This window comes from Brugia malayi (assembly GCF_000002995.4).
Source record: "Brugia malayi strain FR3 genome assembly, contig: Bm_v4_Chr2_contig_001, whole genome shotgun sequence".
Taxonomy (NCBI): domain Eukaryota; kingdom Metazoa; phylum Nematoda; class Chromadorea; order Rhabditida; family Onchocercidae; genus Brugia; species Brugia malayi.
Genome location: NW_025062476.1, coordinates 13,450,125 through 13,471,236, shown reverse-complemented (window position 1 = coordinate 13,471,236; position 21,112 = coordinate 13,450,125). Strand labels below are relative to the sequence as shown.

At 25.0% G+C, this 21,112-nt stretch overlaps 3 protein-coding genes across 3 annotated transcripts; all 3 read right to left on the bottom strand.

The window, feature by feature from the left end:
* Positions 1-241: 241 nt before the first annotated feature.
* Bma-pdhb-1.2 (pyruvate dehydrogenase, putative) lies at positions 242-3,331 on the bottom strand (the record flags this gene model as incomplete). The annotated part of the gene is made up of 7 exons (XM_043079453.1): positions 242-397; positions 532-615; positions 883-1,085; positions 1,560-1,629; positions 1,965-2,072; positions 2,321-2,527; positions 3,137-3,331. 7 exons carry the CDS (start codon positions 3,329-3,331, stop codon positions 242-244), a joined length of 1,023 nt encoding a protein of 340 aa, XP_042935387.1.
* A 3,490-nt stretch (positions 3,332-6,821) lies between these two features.
* Positions 6,822-10,326, bottom strand: Bm4663 (Helicase conserved C-terminal domain containing protein; the record flags this gene model as incomplete). The annotated part of the gene is made up of 11 exons (XM_043079452.1): positions 6,822-6,918; positions 7,333-7,502; positions 7,634-7,825; positions 8,120-8,245; positions 8,433-8,660; positions 8,801-8,890; positions 9,121-9,268; positions 9,347-9,513; positions 9,785-9,886; positions 10,019-10,123; positions 10,210-10,326. The coding sequence occupies 11 exons, from the start codon at positions 10,324-10,326 to the stop codon at positions 6,822-6,824; spliced, it is 1,542 nt and encodes a 513-aa protein (XP_042935386.1).
* A 2,105-nt stretch (positions 10,327-12,431) lies between these two features.
* On the bottom strand, positions 12,432-21,085 carry Bm11640 (Uncharacterized protein; the record flags this gene model as incomplete). Its single annotated transcript, XM_043079451.1, has 22 exons — positions 12,432-12,549; positions 12,931-13,121; positions 13,345-13,442; positions 13,833-13,977; positions 14,222-14,422; positions 14,638-14,761; positions 14,888-15,044; positions 15,451-15,626; positions 16,259-16,356; positions 16,626-16,700; positions 16,855-16,986; positions 17,346-17,481; positions 17,599-17,655; positions 17,970-18,048; positions 18,308-18,454; positions 18,571-18,728; positions 18,977-19,194; positions 19,585-19,717; positions 19,819-20,025; positions 20,184-20,257; positions 20,620-20,675; positions 21,019-21,085. 22 exons carry the CDS (start codon positions 21,083-21,085, stop codon positions 12,432-12,434), a joined length of 2,847 nt encoding a protein of 948 aa, XP_042935385.1.
* Between the last annotated feature and the right edge of the window lie 27 nt (positions 21,086-21,112).

The window sequence follows — 21,112 nt, the reverse complement described above, 5'->3', positions numbered from 1 at the left end:
CCTAGTAGTGTCTTGGACATAAAATCAAGTACTCAAAAAATTCAACATGCATATGTTAATCCAAAGAAATTGAAATGTTCATGCTTAAAGAAAAATTGATATAGGTTAAACTAAAATCAATAAAAATTTCGAAATTTTCTACAAAATTTGTAGCAAATTTAGCAAAACAGATAATATACCATCGCTATTACATTTATCAAAAATTTCACTATGGCAAATAAAAATTAATTTTCCTACGATCTTATTTTTTCAATGATCTCTTTGCCATTTTAATCACATCAGCTGGTTGTGGTTGTGCTGCAATTTCAAGCGATTCACTAAACGGCATTGGAACATCAGTACCAGTAACTCGATATACGGGACCATCCAAAGCATCATATGCTTCTGATTCATTTAACTAAATTTGAAATTTATTTGTAAACAAAACAATTAACAGTCAAATTTTCAAAATGGAATTTTTCTTTTCTTCTGCACTCAAAATGAAATCTTTTTTTTTTGCAAATATATTTATAAAATGTAAAATGCGCAAACCTGCATGCAAATTTCTGATCCCACACAGCAAAAAGGCCATCCATTATCAATGGTTACTACGTGATGAGTTTTCATAACTGATTTCTTGATCGTTTCAAAATCAAATGGACGAATAGATCGCAGATTGATCACCAGAAAAATAGAACATTAAAAATTAAATTTTACTTTATCGTTTAGCAAAATTTCATCCTATTCCTTTTCATTACATCTTTCTTTCTCCATTCACATTCTCCAGTTGCAAACAAACAATCTTCAAATTGGTCGTAATTTCAATATCATTTGAACTAAGCAGACTTCAATTTATCAAATCAAAATTTGAAAAACAAATCAAAGAATGATATAGAAATTTACTTCAGCACTAATTCCTTCTTTGGCTAACTGTTCAGCAGCTTTCATCGTTGTTACCAAACCAATCGAATATGAAATAAGGGTTATATCTGTTCCTTCTCGCTCAATTTTTGCTTTACCAATAGGTACCATAAAATCGTTTTTCAGTGCCTCATCTGACATTGGGAATGTTTCGCTATATAACAATTCATTCTCCAACATAACCACTAAAATAAAATAAAAATTAATAAACCTAAATTTAAGATCTTACCAAGCTACAATCTGCAATTTTAATTTTATTTTCAAATTCTGTTCCAATATTTTGTAAAAAATAGCACACAAACTTAATCATCCAATTGTATACATATTTTAAATTTTCATAGGATTTCTCAGCAATCCTGTCCAAATATTGCATAAAAGAACTTAATCGTCTAATTATATACATATTTTAAATTTTCTTACGAACGCTGTCCAAATATTTCAAAATGGATTTTTTTCACTGTTTCTAGAATATCGTACCAAATTATGATAGTAAATCTATTAAGTGTTTGAATCCAGTGACATTAATTTGCATTAGTTTGCAAACTTATTTACAGATACATGAGATTTGTGCACTTTAATTAGAAGATTTTAAATATATAAAAAAAATTTCTAGCTTTTAAGGACCAAAAAATATTCTCGCAAATATAACTACTACCTACCGGGATTATCATCACGAACAGCTGACTTCAGCAAACCTTTTGCATCTTCAGCAGAATAAGGTGTAACAACCTGAAAAGTGAAAAATCACGAATCTGAATTATGCACTATAACACTCAGCGAAGAAGTTCATTTCAATAGTTCGTTCAAACATCAAAAGATTTCAAAGCTAAACAAAGTTTCAACAATGAACAATGTTTCAAACTATTGATGTATACAGCTGTCCGATCATAAAGCTTCAAACATCTAGATGGATCAGATGAAAGATGAAAAAAAATAACAACAATGTTGATTGTAATAAGAGATCAAATTTTCATTTTTACTAATTTTGACTGATGAAAATCAGTTACAAACTATAAACAAGAAAGAAAATAAAATATGAAAACAAAAAATTAATGAAAGGATACCTTTAGTCCTGGACAATGAGCATACCATACCGTAAAATCTTGACTGTGTTGTGCGGCAACACCAGCAGCTGCTCCATTTGGTCCACGAAAAACAATCGGACAATTTAGCTAAATGTTTTTTGATGTCATAAAGGTTATAGTTTTCTGACTAGTTACTAAATTTCTTTTTTTAACTAAAAGAAACTTTTTCTTGTTAAAAGAGACTAAAAGTGAACTTTGTTCTCTTCAAGTTTTCGTATTCTTGTTGTTATCTTCAATATGTAAAAAGCTTTAATGCTTTGATGTTAAGGTAAGGTATTAAAAAAAAGGAAACAATTTTGTAAAATTAAAGAAAGATAACAGCAGAAGCATTTTACCTGACCCGCTGACATATAATATGTCTTAGCTGCACTATTTATAATCTGATCAATACATTGCATGGAAAAGTTATAAGTCATAAATTCACAAATTGGACGAAGACCAGCAAATGCAGCACCAACTGCCAAACCACAAAAACCTGCTTCCGTAATTGGAGTATCTATGACACGAGATTCGCCAAATTTACGCATCAATCCTCTTGAGATCTTTAAAAAATAAACATTTAATTTTTGATCTATGTAAATATTCAACAGAAAAAAATAATAAATGTAAATAATGATAATATATATGAATATAATTCTCTCTATTAAATATCAGAAAATAATAAGCTAACAAGAGTTCGCACAGTTTGACTTTTTTTTTCCTGACATAAATCATAAAAGAAAAACGATGCACTTGCTTTTTTAAACGTTCGCCTTTTCCTTTTCCTTTTCTTTTTTTTTTTTTTTTTTTTGATTTATATTAATCAATTTACCATAAATCATTAAGAAAAAAAAAGTGGAGATAAAAACTCATCCAACCACCTTTTAATATGAAGATAGTACAAACACTGTAAGTGAACTTTTTTTTAAAAAAAAAGAGAAATTATTACATAGTCTAGAAATTTTGAAAGTATAATTTTCTTCCTTCATTTTTTTTTTCTTAACTTAAAAATATTTAATTTGAAATAAAGTAATATTACTAGAATTAAAATATTAAATTAACTGCAATAATTCAAATGACAAAAATAATACTAAATGATTAGTAAAATTAAGATATTAAATTAATTTGCAATAATTCAAATATTATTTTAGCAATAATATTAAATGGAATACCTTATAAGCACCATCATAATGTCCAACTTCTTCACCCAATAAAAAAACACGCTCATCATGTGATAATTCCTCATCTAACGCCATCGAAAGTGCATCACGTACACTCATCGTTGATGCAGCAAATTTTTGTCCAAATTGAGAGACATTCTTTACAGGTAAACGACCAACTATTCCAATTAATTTATTTAATGCCATTTTATAACCTTTATCAATTGCTTTACTGAGTTCCACTGATAAAAAAAGCCTGAAAAAAAAAAGGAGAGAGAAAACAAATAAAATATATAAAATAATTATGCATATATTTATAAAACAACATAATTTAAAAAAAAAAAAAAAAAGAAAATAATAATAATTCCAGTTAAAGTATAAAGTATTAAGCTTAGTAACTGTCAGCTATTTTTGCAAAAATTATATAAACATAATATGTTTAATCATGATAGCTCAATCAGACAAGCATTAATTTCATCTATTCACTGCCATAAAATAGAAATAACATTCAATTAAGTAATCTGAACACAAATAAAAATATAATAACAACAATCTACACCTCACCTCTTCCTTAAAATTACAATGAATGAAAGTAGTCATGATTTCATCCTAGGAATATTTATATAAATTTGTTTAATTCCTAATTTATTCATAAAAAATGCAAAATTTCATTTCATAAACATAATTTCAAATCATAAATCAATGAACATCACAAGATACATAAATACAAATTCATTCATTCATTCAAATGCTCCAATAAAAAACAAACTCTCTTACGTGTCATAGGTCAACAATATAAATGGGAGGACAAAGAGGAAAAAAAAAAAGCAGCAGCTATAAATAGGATAAGTGAAGAAAGCAGTAAACCACCTAAATGTCAAAGGTCAACAATAAATATCTCAACGAATATTACAAATAAGAAGACAAAAAAGCAAGCCTTGTAGTTTTTATTTTTGTAATCATTATTTGTTTATTTATTGTTATATAATTAAAACTTTAACGAACGACGAAACAACATAGAAGTGCAAAAGCGGAACAAAAGTGAGGCATTAGAAAAGGCGGAAAATTACATTCAACCCAAAGTTTTCCACATTATCCCCTCATTCCTCTCCTCTCCTCGTTCCATTGACTTATATCATGTGGATATATTTATGTACGTGTGTGTTTGTGTATGTGTATGTGTATGTGCGTGTCTGTGTCTGTGTGTATGTGTGCCTGTGTCTGTGTGGTTACGGCCTTTGATGATCTATGCATGTAGTACATGTCATAAATATGTCTGTGTTTTTCTATATACGTATTTGTATGTGTGTGTGTGTGTGTGTTTATGTACGTATGTGTTCTAAAAGGACATAAATATTCTATGAAATATTTAAAGCAAAAATGCAAATATGGAATGAAAGATATGTTAAAGAAGAAAAAATCAATTGGCTATACGTGATAGAAAATTCATTGTATATGACGTGGGGAAAGATTATATAACGTGAGAAAACAAAAGGCAAAATTCATTACGTGTGACGTGAAGAAAGATTATTGCATGACGTAAAAAAAGATAATTTATTACATGACGTGAGAAAGCAATGGACAAAATTCATTACATATGACGTAAAAGAGATAATTAAATAACGTGGAAAAAGATTATTTATTACAAAACAAAAGGTAAAATTCATTACGTAGAAAAGATAAATACATAACGTGGAAAAAGAAAATTTATTATATGACGTAAGGAAACAAAAGCAAAATTCATTACGTATAACGTGGAAGAAGATTATTGCATGACATAGGAAAAGATAATTTATTATATGACGTAAGGAAACAAAAGCAAAATTCATTACGTATGATGTGGAAATTTTTGGCAATGATCAATTAAATTTATTTAAACGTAAATATAATTAAAATTAAATAATTGAAAGAGAAAGAAAAAGTATCAAAATTTATTGGAAAAAAATAACGTTAACATGTAAAACTATTTGTATAAAAATGTTAATTTTAACAAGATTATTCGTACAATTGTGTTAATATTCATATAGTATTATTCTTATCAATTCGGATTCTGCAAATAAATATAATTCTAATTTTATCAATGATTATATCATTTTATGGCATAATAAACATATCACATACAATGAAATTTATACTTTTGCAATATTTTACGATGCTAAGTTTCAGTATGATCAATAAGTTACAATTTTCTTTTTTGAAAATTTCAACATCAATAAACAATACTTAAAATTTTCTTTTTTTTTTTTTGTTTGAAATCATTTCCTTAAAATTTTACAAAAACCATTGCTTAATAAAAGTTAGCAAAAATTGTTGCTTAATTAATCAGGTGGAAATTTACCTGTAAAATGGACATGATAATTAGTCAATTAACAAAATATTTTCGATAATAATTTAATAAAAATGATTAATGCATAACAGGTAATGCATTTAGCAATTTTTTTCTTTTCTTCTTTTCGGCGTACTTTGTTCCATCAACAATCATCAAATATGATCGCATAATTAGCACATTATGTTAATTCCTGACGATGAAAAGAAAAACGAAAGTATTATTTCACTCAGACATTTTTTTTATTCCTTTTAATTTCCAAATAAGCAGCATTAATACTACCATTAATTATGATAACAATGAACAATTCAACAACCTAAACAATGACAATTAATTTCAAAAAAATAAAAAGTAATGAAAAAAAAAACTTCAAAAGACATCATTACTTTTTCTTTTACTTCTTATTCAAAGAAATAAAAAAAATGAAACTAAAAAAAAAAAATCAAACACTAAAATTAGTACTAAGAATTGATAATATGAAAAATAAAAATGATATGCAAAGTTTATTTCGAACAAGAAAACAAAAAACGAAATGCAAATTATAGCTTAAAAAAAAGTTGTACCTAATTTGTGGATTGTTTTGTTTGTATCATTTCAAATTTAGGCGGAAAAATTCATCTAAGTAAAAAAAAAAATGTGAAAAAAAAAAGAGAAAAGACTGTTTAACATGCATTGTTACAGGCATGAAAAAATGTACCAAAAAAAAAGGAATTAACAAAATTATTAATTTTCCAAATTCTTAAATTTAAAATGCAAAATTTGCATGACAGATGCATACCCGAGAATGCAACGAATTTTGCAAATAATCAACCCACCGTAACACCTTCTCATCAGCGTTACTCCAATCGTATTTTAAATTTGAAAAATTGATATTTAATAGATCCAATCATATATATTTTTTTTGCTGATGAATTCTGATAAATTTGATAAACTATGAATTGGGATTTCCTTTCTTTTCTTCATTTTGCTTTAGAAATCATTTTCATATCCTTCAGCTTTCATTCTTCACAAGCAAGTGATATAAGGTAAAAAAAAATTTTCATGAAACAATTGAATAGAACTGATTACAGTAAATTTTAAATTAACAAGACTAAATTAAAAATAACAAAACTTCAATCGAACATTCGAAGATATGCATTCTTGCTAAAACATTCCAAAAAATTTGTTCGGAAATTCAATTAGTATGAAAAAAATCATTAAGATTACTTCTTTCTTATCTTTATGAGAACTGAAATTCATTCTCTCTTTTCTATTGCATTCTTATAACTGACAATAGGGGCAAAAATAAAAAAAAAAAATGATGGATAATAAATTTGCCACCATAAAAAAAATCAAATCCAAGCTTTTTTTTTGACAATATCATTCAAATAGTTATCTTGCAGATTTGATTTTTTCCTTTTCTTTTTTCATTTTCTGCTTATCAATTATTTTTTCCAATTGTTTGCGTCTCTTCTTTCCTGTCTGTTTTCTGCAAATATATATCAAGATTAAAATATATACAACAGCAGAGTGTAAACAAAAAAAAAAAGTTTTCCGCCTAAAAATATGATAACGATAAAAAACGTTCGTAACTTTTTCTTTCTCTCTTATTTGTATATTCAGTTCAAACAGTTAAACTTTATTTTTATATAAATAATTTTCATGAATCAAAATCGTTTCCGATTGTAAGAATGAATTGAAACTGTTAATGCTAGTTGCATATCTTGCGTACATCGAAGAAATTTTTCTATCATTGTATAAAATTATCATTGATAAAGATCTTACTATATTGTATTAAATTTCCTTTTTACATAATTTAGAACTATAATATTAATAAATAAAATAGGTAAATATATCCAATTCTATTCTTTCACTATCAGTAGATTGCATTTGTAATATTTACTTTTGTTCGCGTTGCATTTTCAGAGTTCTCTCAACTTCATCAGGATCCAATCCAGCAATTAACATTTCTTTTCGCTTATTGATTATTTTCCGTTCACCAAAATTTTGTTGATCTAATTTAATTTCTGCTTCTCGTTTAGTTACTAACACTTGTGTTACGTATTGTGTTACCTATAAATAATAATAAAGTGCTAATAATTTTTTCATTCATTTAAAATCTTCAGATAATTCCCTTTCTCTCTCTTTCTTTTCTTTTTTTTTTTTTTTTTTTTTTATTTCTAAAAGAATGTAATAAAATTAACCTTTTTATCATTGACAACAAGTTTATCTAATTTTTTCTTAATTATTTTTTCAATTTCCTGGAGTAAATATATATCATATTGAGTGACAAATAGAAGTGCGCAACCGAATCTTCCGGCTCGAGCTGAACGACCAACTCGATGTATATAAGTTTTAGGATTTTGTGGTACATTATGATTGACAACTAGATCGACCTAAATTATATATACATATAGTTACAGCTTTAATAATTATGAATTTTTTTGTAAAAATTACAGGATCGACTTAATAATGATAAAAATAATTTATGGAAGAAATTACTGAAAGGAAAAACAATTAATCAAATAGTTTTATTGCTTCAAAATAAAAAGATTATTGAATAAAATGTACAAATCTAAGGGATATGAAAGTTTATAATGCTGAAATTTTTTGTAAATTTCTATCATCTAAATAAGATAATTGTTTTAAACAATCAATAATAATAAGAAAAAAAAAAAAAAAAAACTTACATGAGGTATGTCAAGTCCACGTGATGCAACATCTGTGCATATCAGAATTTTTATGCGACCAGAACGGAATTTGGTTAAAGAAGATGTTCTTTCCTGTTGACTTATCTGAGAATGCAATGATCCAACCTGCAATTTTCCCATAATTTAAGTAATATTTTAAAATTCCATATCAAACACTTGAAAATTCTTGAAATGATTGATATAACAGATCAACTGTTATTAAAAAAGAAATGATTTTTCTTAATAAATAAGAATATAACATTTTTTTTTCTTTCACTAATAAATTCAATATGCAAAAAAGAAAAAAAAAAACCTTGAAACCTAATCCATGAAACATAATTGCCAATGCTTGACATTCTCGACATGTATGTGAAAATATGAGAATTAAACTTTCTGGATGTTTTTCATGAAAATTCTTCACAACATATACCAAATATGCATCTTTTACAGCACATGGGCAAAGCACATATTTTTGCTCCAATTTATCAACCGTAGCAATTTCACTTTTATCTTCGAAAAAATATGGTTTTTTGATAGATACCTAAAATGCAAATAGTAAAACAAATGTAAAACATACAAAAGTAAAAGCAAAAAAAAAAATCGTCCAGCAAATAATTCACTTAATTATTTACTTTTATTTGTCAAAAAAGGAAGAAAAAAAAGAGTTAAAAAAAGAGTTACTTGATGTAGTTGACTTAATGCTGATGTAATTGTAGCACTAAATAATAGTGTTTGTCGTTGTTTTGGTAGAAAAGTTAGGATAGTTTTTAGCTGCAAAATATTTTAGATTAAATACATGATTTCAATAAATATGATAAAAATATTTTTACATCTCAATTATGATCACTGTAATGTTTAAATAATTCCTAGCTTATACAATATTGATTAATGCCTGATGTTACAATTATAATAAAAACAGAGAAAACAAAACAAGAAAAAAGAAAAATAATAATTTTAAATTAAATGTAAGATAACATGAAAAAAATTGACATTTTACTTACTTCAATTGAGTATTGTCCATCTAGAAGACGATCAGCTTCATCAAGCACCAAAAATCGTAATTTCTCAAAAAGCTTTCCAGTATTTTCAGAGTCACTCTCCAAATGATCAGCTAATCGTCCAGGTGTTGCAACAACAATATGAGGTCGTCTAGAAATCACATCTTTTTTCCACTCATTTAAATTTAACATTAACTAATTAATGAAATAATTAAATTTGAAAATATACCTAGCTAAATCACTACTCTGAGCAACACGATCTTTTCCACCTACTATAATACCAATTTTAAGACCAATTGATACACCAAGCGCTGCAAATTGATCACCAATTTGCATTGCAAGTTCTCGTGTTGGTGTTAATATCAATGCACAGATACCATATGGATCAACTGCTAACTATAATGATTAAATATTATATAAATTATATTACTTTAGCAGTTTTTTTTTTTTTTAATGTTTAATATTTAATTTTGAAATTTAAAAAAAAAAAAAAAAAAAGATATAAATAGCATTATGAAATAAATATATCATCTAAAATAATGATACAATTATATAAAATGAAATTAAAAAATTTTACATTATTTTCAAAAAAAATCATTTGGTATATTTAATAATAAAACTACCTACATAAAATTACCCGTAAAAAAAAAAAGAAAATTAAGCAAACCTCATGTAAAATTGGTAAACCAAATGCTAATGTTTTACCCGTTCCAGTTTTTGCACAACCTAATACATCACTACCAGCAAGAATATGCGGTATACAATTTATCTGAAAAAAAATTTCAAGAGAGAAAAAAAAAAAAAACATTAAAATTTAATTGTTTTATTAAAAGTATACTATCTTAAATTCTTTAACAAATAAAAAATAAAAAAAAAAAAACGCTTACAAAATAATCCTTACCTGTACTGGTGTAGGAGTATTTATGGCAAGATGTCGTAATTGATCACAAAGCCATTTACTTAAACCAAGTTCAGAAAAAGTTATTGCTTTCAAAATATTTCCATCCTGTAAAATAAAAATTAAAAAAAAAACTCCCAAAATTCAAATATTATTTTCAAATGTAACAGTAAAATAAAAATAAAAAGACAAACCTTTATTGCTGATGATGATAGTAATAAATTAATTTCTAATTCTTCTGATTCGTCATCATTATCGGAATTATCACAGGAAGATTTTTCAGGTAATTGCTCATCATCATCATCATCCATCTTATAAAGAAAATTCTTTTCGCTATAAAATTTATTTTCAAATAAAACTTTTCAGCGCAAAAATTTATCATTTATTAAAATTCAATTCTTTATAACATATCAGTAAATAGCATCTAATTCTGATATAGTAATGTTAAGAAACAAAAAAAAAAAAAAATTCGCAAATTTTAATATTTCAAACAAACTTCTCCTTCTTATCTTCTCTATAAAAATTTTAGGATAGCTAAATTGATACCTTAATGATTAGAAAACATTAAAGTAATATGTGAAGATAGAAATAACTGATTGAATTGAATAAATTTTACTTTTGCTATCTAGAAACTCTAATAACTTTTATAATTTTGAAAAAAAAAAAAAAAACAAAACAAAACAAAACACATTTAGATATTATAATATAAGTAGCAACAAAAAGAAAGTTTTTTTCGTTTTTGATTTTAATATAAAAGTAAACTAATCAAACAAGAAAAAAAAAAAAAGAAAAAATAAATTAGCAAATAACTATGGTTGTAAAGTAAAAAACAAACAAATGAAATTTTTTTTTTTTTTTTTTAAATCACTTCACACAGATATAAAAAACAGAAAATTGAACAGAAAATTTTGAAGATAACATATGTTATTCAGTTTTATACAATTAAATCTCTTACAAAACGTATGATAAAGAACAAATAACAAACAAATAAATATGATTTAGAGTAAAAATAAAATTCATCTCTTTTTTTTTTTTCTTTTGAAAGGATACAATTCAAAATCATCTAAACTATTGAGTGATAAGCCAATCATAACTACATTATTCAATCAAATGATAAGCCAATCATAATTAAATTATTAAAACAAATGATAAGCCAATATTATCTAAACTATTGAGTGATAAGCCAATCATAACCAAATTATTCAATCAAATGATAAGCCAATAACATCCAAACTACCAAATGATAAGCCAATTAAGCTAAATTATTAAACACTTTGTAAACAAACAAATTATTGTCATTTTATTTGGAAGCTAACCATTGAAATGCATTGTAACGGAGTTATTCTTCTTCTTTTCATAATGAATATTATCATTATTAACAGATTTTAGTAATTAATTATCAATTATTCAACGAAAAATTATTATTATTTATATGATAGCTTATAATAACAATCACTATGTATTAATATTTACAATATGTATTAATTTATAAAACAAAATTCTACAAAACTCTCTTATCACATTTAGTATTAAACAATAATTGTTAAAACAGTTGCACTAGATAAATTTGACTAAACAAATACCTTTATACAGTTAAATTTCTTACAGAACGTATGATAAAGAACAAAGAACAGTTTAGTTAGTTTTTTAATATTAATTAAAGATTTAATAAAAAAAGAAAAACACTAGTTTTACTATTATTTTTTAAAATTATCATTACTATTATTAATAATCAGCATAATGTTTGGGACAATTTGCCTATGTTATAAATTGATAATATTTTTAACAAAAAATAAAACCGTTGCAAATATGAAATTTTAAAGTAATAAAAATGAAATCAAAAATGCTAAAGTAGAGCCACTCATTTCTCTCTCTTTTTTTTTTTTTCTGGAAGATTAGCTGATTAATATATCACTCTCTGAATATCTGATACAGCGATGAAAAGTAGTAATACATTGTTTCAATTAAATTTATTATCAGAAAAGCATTTAATTGAGATAAATAAAAACAATTTATACACTGTGTATATTGAACAATCAAACTTTAACAATTAAATTTTTGGATAATGCAAATATTTTGCATATAACAATTTATTATTCAAAACAAAATTCATTCTTTTTTTTTTAGAGCTAAATCTTTAAAATTAATGGACATAAAGATAAATGAATGTTCAATACACTCCCAATATCACTCCAGTATTAATCATTAAAGCAACATTTTTGCACTTCTTAAAATGGTCTCTCTGAAGGCAAAAAAAAAGCTACTCAAATTGACTTATATTAAAAACTTCAATTTTATTGATACATATATACAACAGATTTCTATTTAACATTTCAATTGCCTTTTCATTTCTCTTAAAATTGATGATAGGGAAAAAAAAAAAAAGAAAAAAAAAAAAAACCAAATTCTAAAATATTTAAGCATTCGATCTTGTTAGCTCAAGTTTACGATCCATATAACAAAGTTTATTCGTTACTTCATCCCAATCCACTTTTCCATTTGGTTTTCGTGGTAATTTATCAAGTTTTTGTTTGCTAAAAAAAAAAATAATACAAATATTAAATTTTGTTAGCAGAAAGTTAACAACAAATAAAAACTTAAAAATGACATTATATGTTAATAAAACATTAATTATTACATTATATTAAATAATAGTAATGAATATCTACAATATAACAAGTTTATTTGCTTTTTTTTTTTTGTTCTTCTTTGTCATAAATTATCACATTGAAAGACTTGTAAATTAACTATTAATTTGTGACAAAGATTAATTTTTATCAATTTTATGATAAAAATTACGAATAATATCGATATGAAAAAATCATGAAAATGTTCATTGGATAATAAATAAGCTATATTATTTAAAATTATATATTTAAATATTATTTTAAATAAGTACTATTGTATAAACTTACTACATAGTGCGAAAATTATTGCGTCCTCTTTTTGCCCATTCATCTGCCTGATAAATTGGCTCTGGTAATGAAACAGCTGATGTGATAATTTGATGACTGTAGCAAAGAGCATTGATAAATGCTTGCAACTCATCCATTTCCATATTAGCTTCATTCACTAATATCGTATAGGCTGGAATTTTTCCAGTTCCCTTGAAAAAAAAAAAATAAATAATAAAATTAAACAAAAAAAAAAAATTCAAACTAAATTAAACTTTAGATTTACTACAATCTTCTTATCTCTATCAAGATTACTTATTCTAAATGCAATTTATAAAAAAAAAAAAAAAAAAAACCTTTTCTAGTGTACATGGAAATTACCAAGTAATAATAATAATAATAAAAGTACAGAGATCAACAATTTGCTTAACATACTTTTATCACTTTGTGTGATTGCATAAAAATTTCCGTTGCATCAACACGTGTTATCGTATGATCAATAACTGTCCCAGGTAAACAATTTTGAATTTCTCCTGGCAAAAAAAAAAGGCTAAGTTAAATTTCAAAAAAATATAATTTTAGATAAAAAGTGCACATAAGCTTAAAGAATTGAGTTGTAGAGAAGTCATTTTAATTACAATAAATAAATTTTAATATACGCAAATTAAGCATGAATTTGCATAAATTATACTAATCAATTAAAACTTTTCAAAAAATATCTATCACTAACTACAAGACAGAGAGAGAGAGAAAAAAAATTTCAAAAATTTTTTCTCTCTTACCTGACTACTTCTACTACACATAAAATGATCTTTTTTACAATATCATTTACTGTAAACATTCTAATTCTAAAAGTTATTCTTAACATTTGACATTTTGACAACTCAAAATTTATATAAAAATAAGCAAAAACTTGATTTGACCTTTTTTAGTTTCAATAAAGAAACGTTTGTTGTGACGTTTTACAGCAATCAGAAGGACTATTTTTGGTTTATATGTTGGTTTCTTATAAAAATCAGCATAGTTTTGTATTCCAGCACGTAAAGCTTCCAATTCATCCATCATCACCTGAAATATTCCAATGAAATAAATAAATATAAATGCATTATGGCTAAAATTAGTAGCTTTTATTTTTGTTAACTATTAACATATTACTAGCATTATGATGATTTATCTTTTCATCATTATGATAAAATTTAATTAAATTTTACAAATTTTTAATCTTATATTCAATTTTTTTTTTCATTTCTTTCATCTCTTTTTTTTACCAAATCAATTTCTATTTTCTATTCTAAAAAATTATAAAATTTACCATTTTATGTTGTCCTTCTGAGACACCATCACGTGTGACAACAATTAATGTCGGTAACTTAGAACGCATTTCATGAAATAATTTCAAAATATGAAACATTCGACTTTCAAGAATGGAACTAGTGACTTGTTCCTGTCTTGGTTCATGAAATGCATAATCTCCTATGAATGTTTCCGGTTCCTTCGCAGCATTAAATGAAAACTATAATTAATTTCAAATTAGCTTATAATCAGAATATACTTTTACATTAAATCAAAAAAAAAAAAAAATTACATAGCAAATAAATATCTCTCACTCCCCCTATCTTTTTTCTTTTTTTTTTTTTTTTTTTTTTTCTTTTTTCAAAATTTATCTGAAGTATTCATTCTTAATTAAAAAATATGCACAGAAAAAAAAAAAAAAAAGATAAAACTCACTCCAATAACACTTGGTTGAGTAGATATTAAATTTAGACGACGTTCAACAGCTGATTGTGGTTCTGGATGACAAACATCATAACCAATAACAAGTGTATTACCACTTGATAACCATCTTTTAATCCTAATGAAACAATTATTGAATAATAAATTAAAATTTAATAATTTTTTTTTTTTGCAATAATTAATGAATTTTAATTTGAAAAGAAAAAGTGACAATAAAAAATTACGAAAATAATGAAAAACTAACGCATAATTTTCTGGTACAGTATGATAATTGTGACCAAAATTTTTAACATTCATTTTACTGACAATATTTTCAAGTGAATGTGACACATTTCTCACAGTGGAATATTTTACATGCTGAGTGACCACTTGATAAAGTGCTTCATATAGTTTAAGTTGATCTTAAATATAATTTTAATTGTATTATCTTAAAATATAATTTTTTAAATTGCATATTGTCTTAAGCGAACACCCAAAAAATTCTTAGAAACATTCATTAGAGTAATATAATAATACTACAAATTATTACAACTATAATAATCATTTAATTTAATACCTTAATATACTTAACATAATTGTAAATATCAAAATTTCATTTGATTTTTTCACAAACAAAACAAATTTAATTCCAGTTTTTGAAAAAAAAAATATTAATTCATCAAATTATTCTCTTTTAATTAGTTAACTAAACCATTCATACTACAAATTAACTAATCAACTTGGTTAAAGTTTTCAAAAAAAAAAAAGTGATCAATGAATTACATAAAACATCGAAATAATAATTATTGCTCTAATTAATACACTTACCATGAGTATATTCTTGATTGTCAACATACATGAAGAAATTTGTTTCTCCAGAAGATTCCATTACCACTTTTTTAATATTTGCTTCCAATTCATCTGGGCAAACTTTCTTTTTGAGTTTTTTATTAAAAGTAATACCTCTTTTTTCTGCTGTACTACAAACTGAATGGAAGAAATTCCTGAAAATAAATATTTTAATTAAAGAATACAAACTATCGAATTAAATTCTTAGAGAATAAGAGAAGATACTTATGAATAGAAGATTTGCCATATTTCGGAAAATAAATGAATGCTAATTTTCTCCCCTTCTGATTTCATTGTTACTTTTTTTTTTTATATTTAATAGAGGTCAATCAAACAATATTTAATTAAACAATATAAGTAGGTATGAATTTCATTTATAAGACAGTATCTCACAAACAAGCACGAAACAACTGATAGTTTAAGCTAAACTAAGATAATTTTATGGATTCAAATTTTTTGAAAGGATATAAATTGAAACTAGAAAAATCTTTATTCATATCTTTATACTTACCTATATTGTTTGATCGACTTCTGCTCACTGAGAGAGTAGAGAAAATCAGATTTTTTTTTTTTTTTATTATTTGTTGCTAAGATTATTATTATTATGTAAAATAATCAATCCTCACTATCATGAATCAATTCTATATTTAAAAAGTAAGCAATTTTTTTTCTCTTTTTTCTGGAACAAATATCTCAAAAATATTTTGAACTGAATTAATTACAGAGATATTTCTCTATCTTTTTCTATAACATACTGCTTCTTAATGTTTAAACATATGAAACTTACATTATGACATTTTCATTGCAATCCCTATCATAAAACAAATAAAAATTATCAATTTTTGCTGGAATTGTAAACTGACTATTTCCAGCGTTCCAGCTAGCCTAAAAAATTAAATTTTCAAAAAAAAAAAAAAACAAACAAACAAACAAAAATTATACTAACAGTATAAGAGAAGAAAGTTTTTACATAGAAAGAATTTTTTTTTATTTATCTAGTCTTCCTTTGTCATTTTTGCTGCAATTTTTTGAGATAATAAAAAAACTAACCTTAAAATTGAAAAGAAAAGAAAAGAAAAAAACTTAAAACACTTTAAATGATGAACAATAAAAATGATGCATTTTTTTTTAACCGTACATTAAGAGTTTAATACCTTATCTGGTGCAACATTCATGAAACATTTCGGACTGTAAGAAATTTGTGGTGGTATACGGCGATTAGCTTCAACCTGAAATAAAACATAATTTTTCGTCATCTATTAGATAATGTGCATATCATGTAATATAGTTCATATAAAAACTTATTTGTATATGTAAATTATAAAAATTCAAATTAAAAAAAAAAAAAAAAGAGAGAGAATTTAATAATTCAATAAAATTTACCACCATTGGGCTTTTACTAATTCGAATACCGAATGATGCTAAAATTGGATTGAATGTGCTTTCACTCAAATTTAATGCTGCCATATGTCGTTCTATTTCTTCATGTCGTATATGTGGAGCTACAACTGAACTCTAAAAATCATAAATTTTAATGACTGAAGCAAAATTTTTATTTAATTATTAATTGCTATCATCAAATATTGCCATTTTTGTACATTACAAAGCTAACAAAAATATTTTATGCAAATTATGAATTTAAACAATTACTGCTGTAAGAAAAGTAAAAAAAAACAAAAGTGTTAGTTTCGCAAACATTCGTTTATATACAAAAATGGAAAATTGATTGATCACTCGAGCGAATGAAGAAAAGTAAATTTGTATTTTGAAATGAAAATGGATAAAATAGTTTCGATAAAGATTACAGAAAAGAAAAAAAAAAAAAAGAAAAAATGAAGAATGAATTGAAAACATTGCAAATATTGAAATTTTACCTTCATTACAGTTAGCCTTTGATCTGATCGAAGCTTTGAATCTGGAACTTTTTGATTTGGAGTAACATATAAAATTTCAAAAGGGAAAAAACCTATACCAGAGCGTGATTTGATAACAACAGCCGGCAAATCAGGCCTGCAAATGTATGTAAAATTAACAAAATTCAATTGGATTTTTTAACTTAATGACAGTACCATTAAAAAGATTGTCATTTAACAATTGATAAATTTTAAGGAATAAATGAAAATTAACCTGATATTAATTCCCAATCTTTTATATGCTTCCGTTAGTGGTGGCATTCGCCCATTTCTATAAGCAAAAATTTCGTTACAGTAGCAAATAACCACCAACACCATATTTAGTTTTTTAGTCTAATTAATAAGAATTCAATTTCTGCCCTTCATCATAATAAAGTTCTAGTCATTTGTCTTTTATTTTTCTGCTCTCTTTTTTTTTACTCTTATTTATATTTATCATTTTTGCCGACAATTTTTTTAATGGAATTCCTTATTCATCTCGATTTACTGCTAAAATTTATAAGAATTCTAATATGAATCTATTATTTATTCTAAAGATCAGCATCAAGTGATGAAATGGCAAATAAACTAATTAAACTTAAGCACCTAAGATACATCACCGGTTGCTTGGATAAGCCATTTGCAGTGAATGTTTTAGTATTATTTGAGCGAAGAAGACGAAGACCTGAAAGAAAGATAAAAAGTATATTTCAAACATATGTGGCTTCTAGTGAAATTTTGAGCTAAAATCACAAATAAATGACTTTAGCTAAAAAAAGGAACCTGAAGTTTCTAGATAAAAATATAATATGGTGGAGTTTTATTTCTGCAAGAAATAATTATTGGGAACTAATTTATTATTAACTTTTACATTTTTTTTGGAGCATAAATATGACGAAAACATTAAATTTCTCATTCATTAGAAATAATTTTTATTCCTTTACCCTTGATGATTGGTTCAGTACGATGTATAAAATCTTGAAATTTTCTTCTATCCAAATTAGGAATAGATGGATTTGGAATTCCTGGCGTATATAATTCAGCAGCAAAATCCATCAATGATTCCTCATTGAAGAATGGTGTTTTCTTTTCTAAAAATAATAAATTATTCGTTTTTTAGAGAGAAGAAAGAAAAAACTATTTTCAAAGTAATTCTAAAATTTAAAAGTCAAAGTAAATCTAAATTATTTAATAGCATAATACATACCATCAAGTACTAATGCTGGAACTAAACCAGTTGTCTGGTTACCCTCCACAAAACGAACACTTTTATCGGCACCAGCTAATATTTTAACTCCACTTTTCAATTTAATGTTGTTTTTTTCTTGATATAATCGACCATAACCAAATGAGAAATACAGTCCACTGAAATAAGAAAACTCAACGCTATATCATTTATATTATTTTAACATCAAATTTGTGCACAAACAAGATGAAATAAACAAGTCATACTTCTATTAACAATTTAAAATACTATTAAAAAAAAAAAAAAAAAAATGATAAGTTAATATAGCCATCATTCAAGTAAAAATCATTGAAAATTAAACGTATAGCCAAAGCAAAACGAAGAAATTACACTATTATAATTTTTTAAAGAATTTCTAAAACTTAACCTTCGTAAACCATGTTGATTTGTTAAAATTTCATAAAACTGGCGCAAAGAGTGATCTTGAGCCAATAAATTAGGTGTAATGGATGAATTAAAATCTGTTGTTTGAAATGAACGAGCATATTCTCGGCATTCACTAATATGTATACTTATCCTGACATTACTACCAAACATTTGTTGCAATTCCTGTACATTACTGGACGATATAGTAATTTCAGACACCTGAAAACAATACATATTAACTATTCAAAAGAATATTTGGATTTTCTCATATATTTTACTTTTTGCAAATAACATTAATGCAACTTCTAGAAAATTATATACTCAACTGACACATTTAAATAGTAAAATTATTAATATGCTAAAAGCTTATCGAGGATTTTTCTTTTCTTACAGTTTTATGACTAATCACAAAAAATATATAAATCTAAAAGTTGAGAAATGAATAAAACTTACAAACCTTATAATTTTAAATAAACAATCATTTTACTTAGAAACCGGTAAAGATTCTTAATTTCATTCAAATTGAATAACTTAATAACAGTTTTTTCAATAAATGCTATTTATAAAAAATAAGTGCTTCAGTTATTTCTTTCATTTCATTACACTTACCTCCTTTAAGTCTAACGGTTGATTAGTGAATAATGTGCTTGAAAAATCATATGCATATGCAAATTCATTAAGTTGTCGATATCTTCTCAATGCCATATCGATTAAAAGCATACATTTTTTAGCTCGATAAGGACTAAATAATATATATGTAAACAAGAATAATCTTTTTTTTGTAATTGTCTAAAAAAAAAAAAAAACTCATATGCAAATAATGCAAAACAAGAAAATATTTACTCTTGTTTTCCACGACATAAGTCAACTTTTGTAGCATTTGCAGTATGAGGTTTTCCGGAACATGCTTCGATATGTACATCATAACGATAAACAGTACGATCCGTTATTTCTAGGGCATAAACATTCGTTTTTACAATAACTTTTTGCTGTATTTTTGCTGGCGGTAATCGTGGAAATATGGTACACTGAGAAGCAGTTGATGAATTTCTGAAAGCAGAATCTATTTCGCTTATAATTTGACAACAACAAAAACCATTTTTTTTTTTTTTTTTTTTCTACTCTTTGAGAGAAACTGTAACGGTTAATATTGCTCACTTGTATAATATCATTCATAAAGAAAAGAAAAAAAAACTAAAATTTTGAACCTTGCATTCTGTTGAATATTTTGATCATGCGATAACTGTGATAAGATATTTCGGGATGAAGAATTTGAGTTATTCTAGAATGCAAAAGAAAAATTTTTTTTTTTAAATATAATATTGAATAAAAGTAATTTTTACTCGTAAGCACACTATTATGAAATGCAAACTTTTGAGATTTTTCAAAGAATCGTGACACTATGATTTTGAGAAAAAGCTTAAAATCGTATAAAAATGAAATTTTGTGATAATAAAATAATCCTTTTCTAATTAACGAGATCGAAGCAAAAAGCTAACTATAAGTCACTAATATAGAACTCTACTTATAAATTATCGATTTTTATTAAATCACGAATGCTATGAAGTATTTTTTCTTTCAATAAATGATACCATTTAATGCTTTACTTAAGTAACTGATAACGATAACAGAACCACAACTTACTTGTGATCCCAAATTTCGTGAATGAATCGATGAATTAAATGCATTTGGATTTTCATCTGAAAAAAAAAAAAAAGAATTACGAATTAATCAATTTCTAATTTAATAGCTGTAAATTGGACGTACACGGAAAATTGGTCCTATAACAATTTATTTAAAACTATAAAATTTTAAAAAAAATAAAAACTATAGAAAAAAAATAAAAAATTTATAAAAAAAAAAATCTGTCGATAAGAAAGAAAATGAAACATTTTTGGGATGAAAAATCTCAAAATGCTTTTTAAATTCAATCGGTTTAATTCTGAAAATTACATCAGTGGTAAAAAAACGTATAGAAGTCTAAAATTTCTATTGACAAAAAAAGAAAATATATTTATTACAAATAATATATATTATTCTCACCGATACGTCGTGAAATATCCAAATTTTGGTTATTTAAATGACGTTTTGGATGACCTCGACCAACCATTGTATTTTATATCTAAAAAAAAGAGAA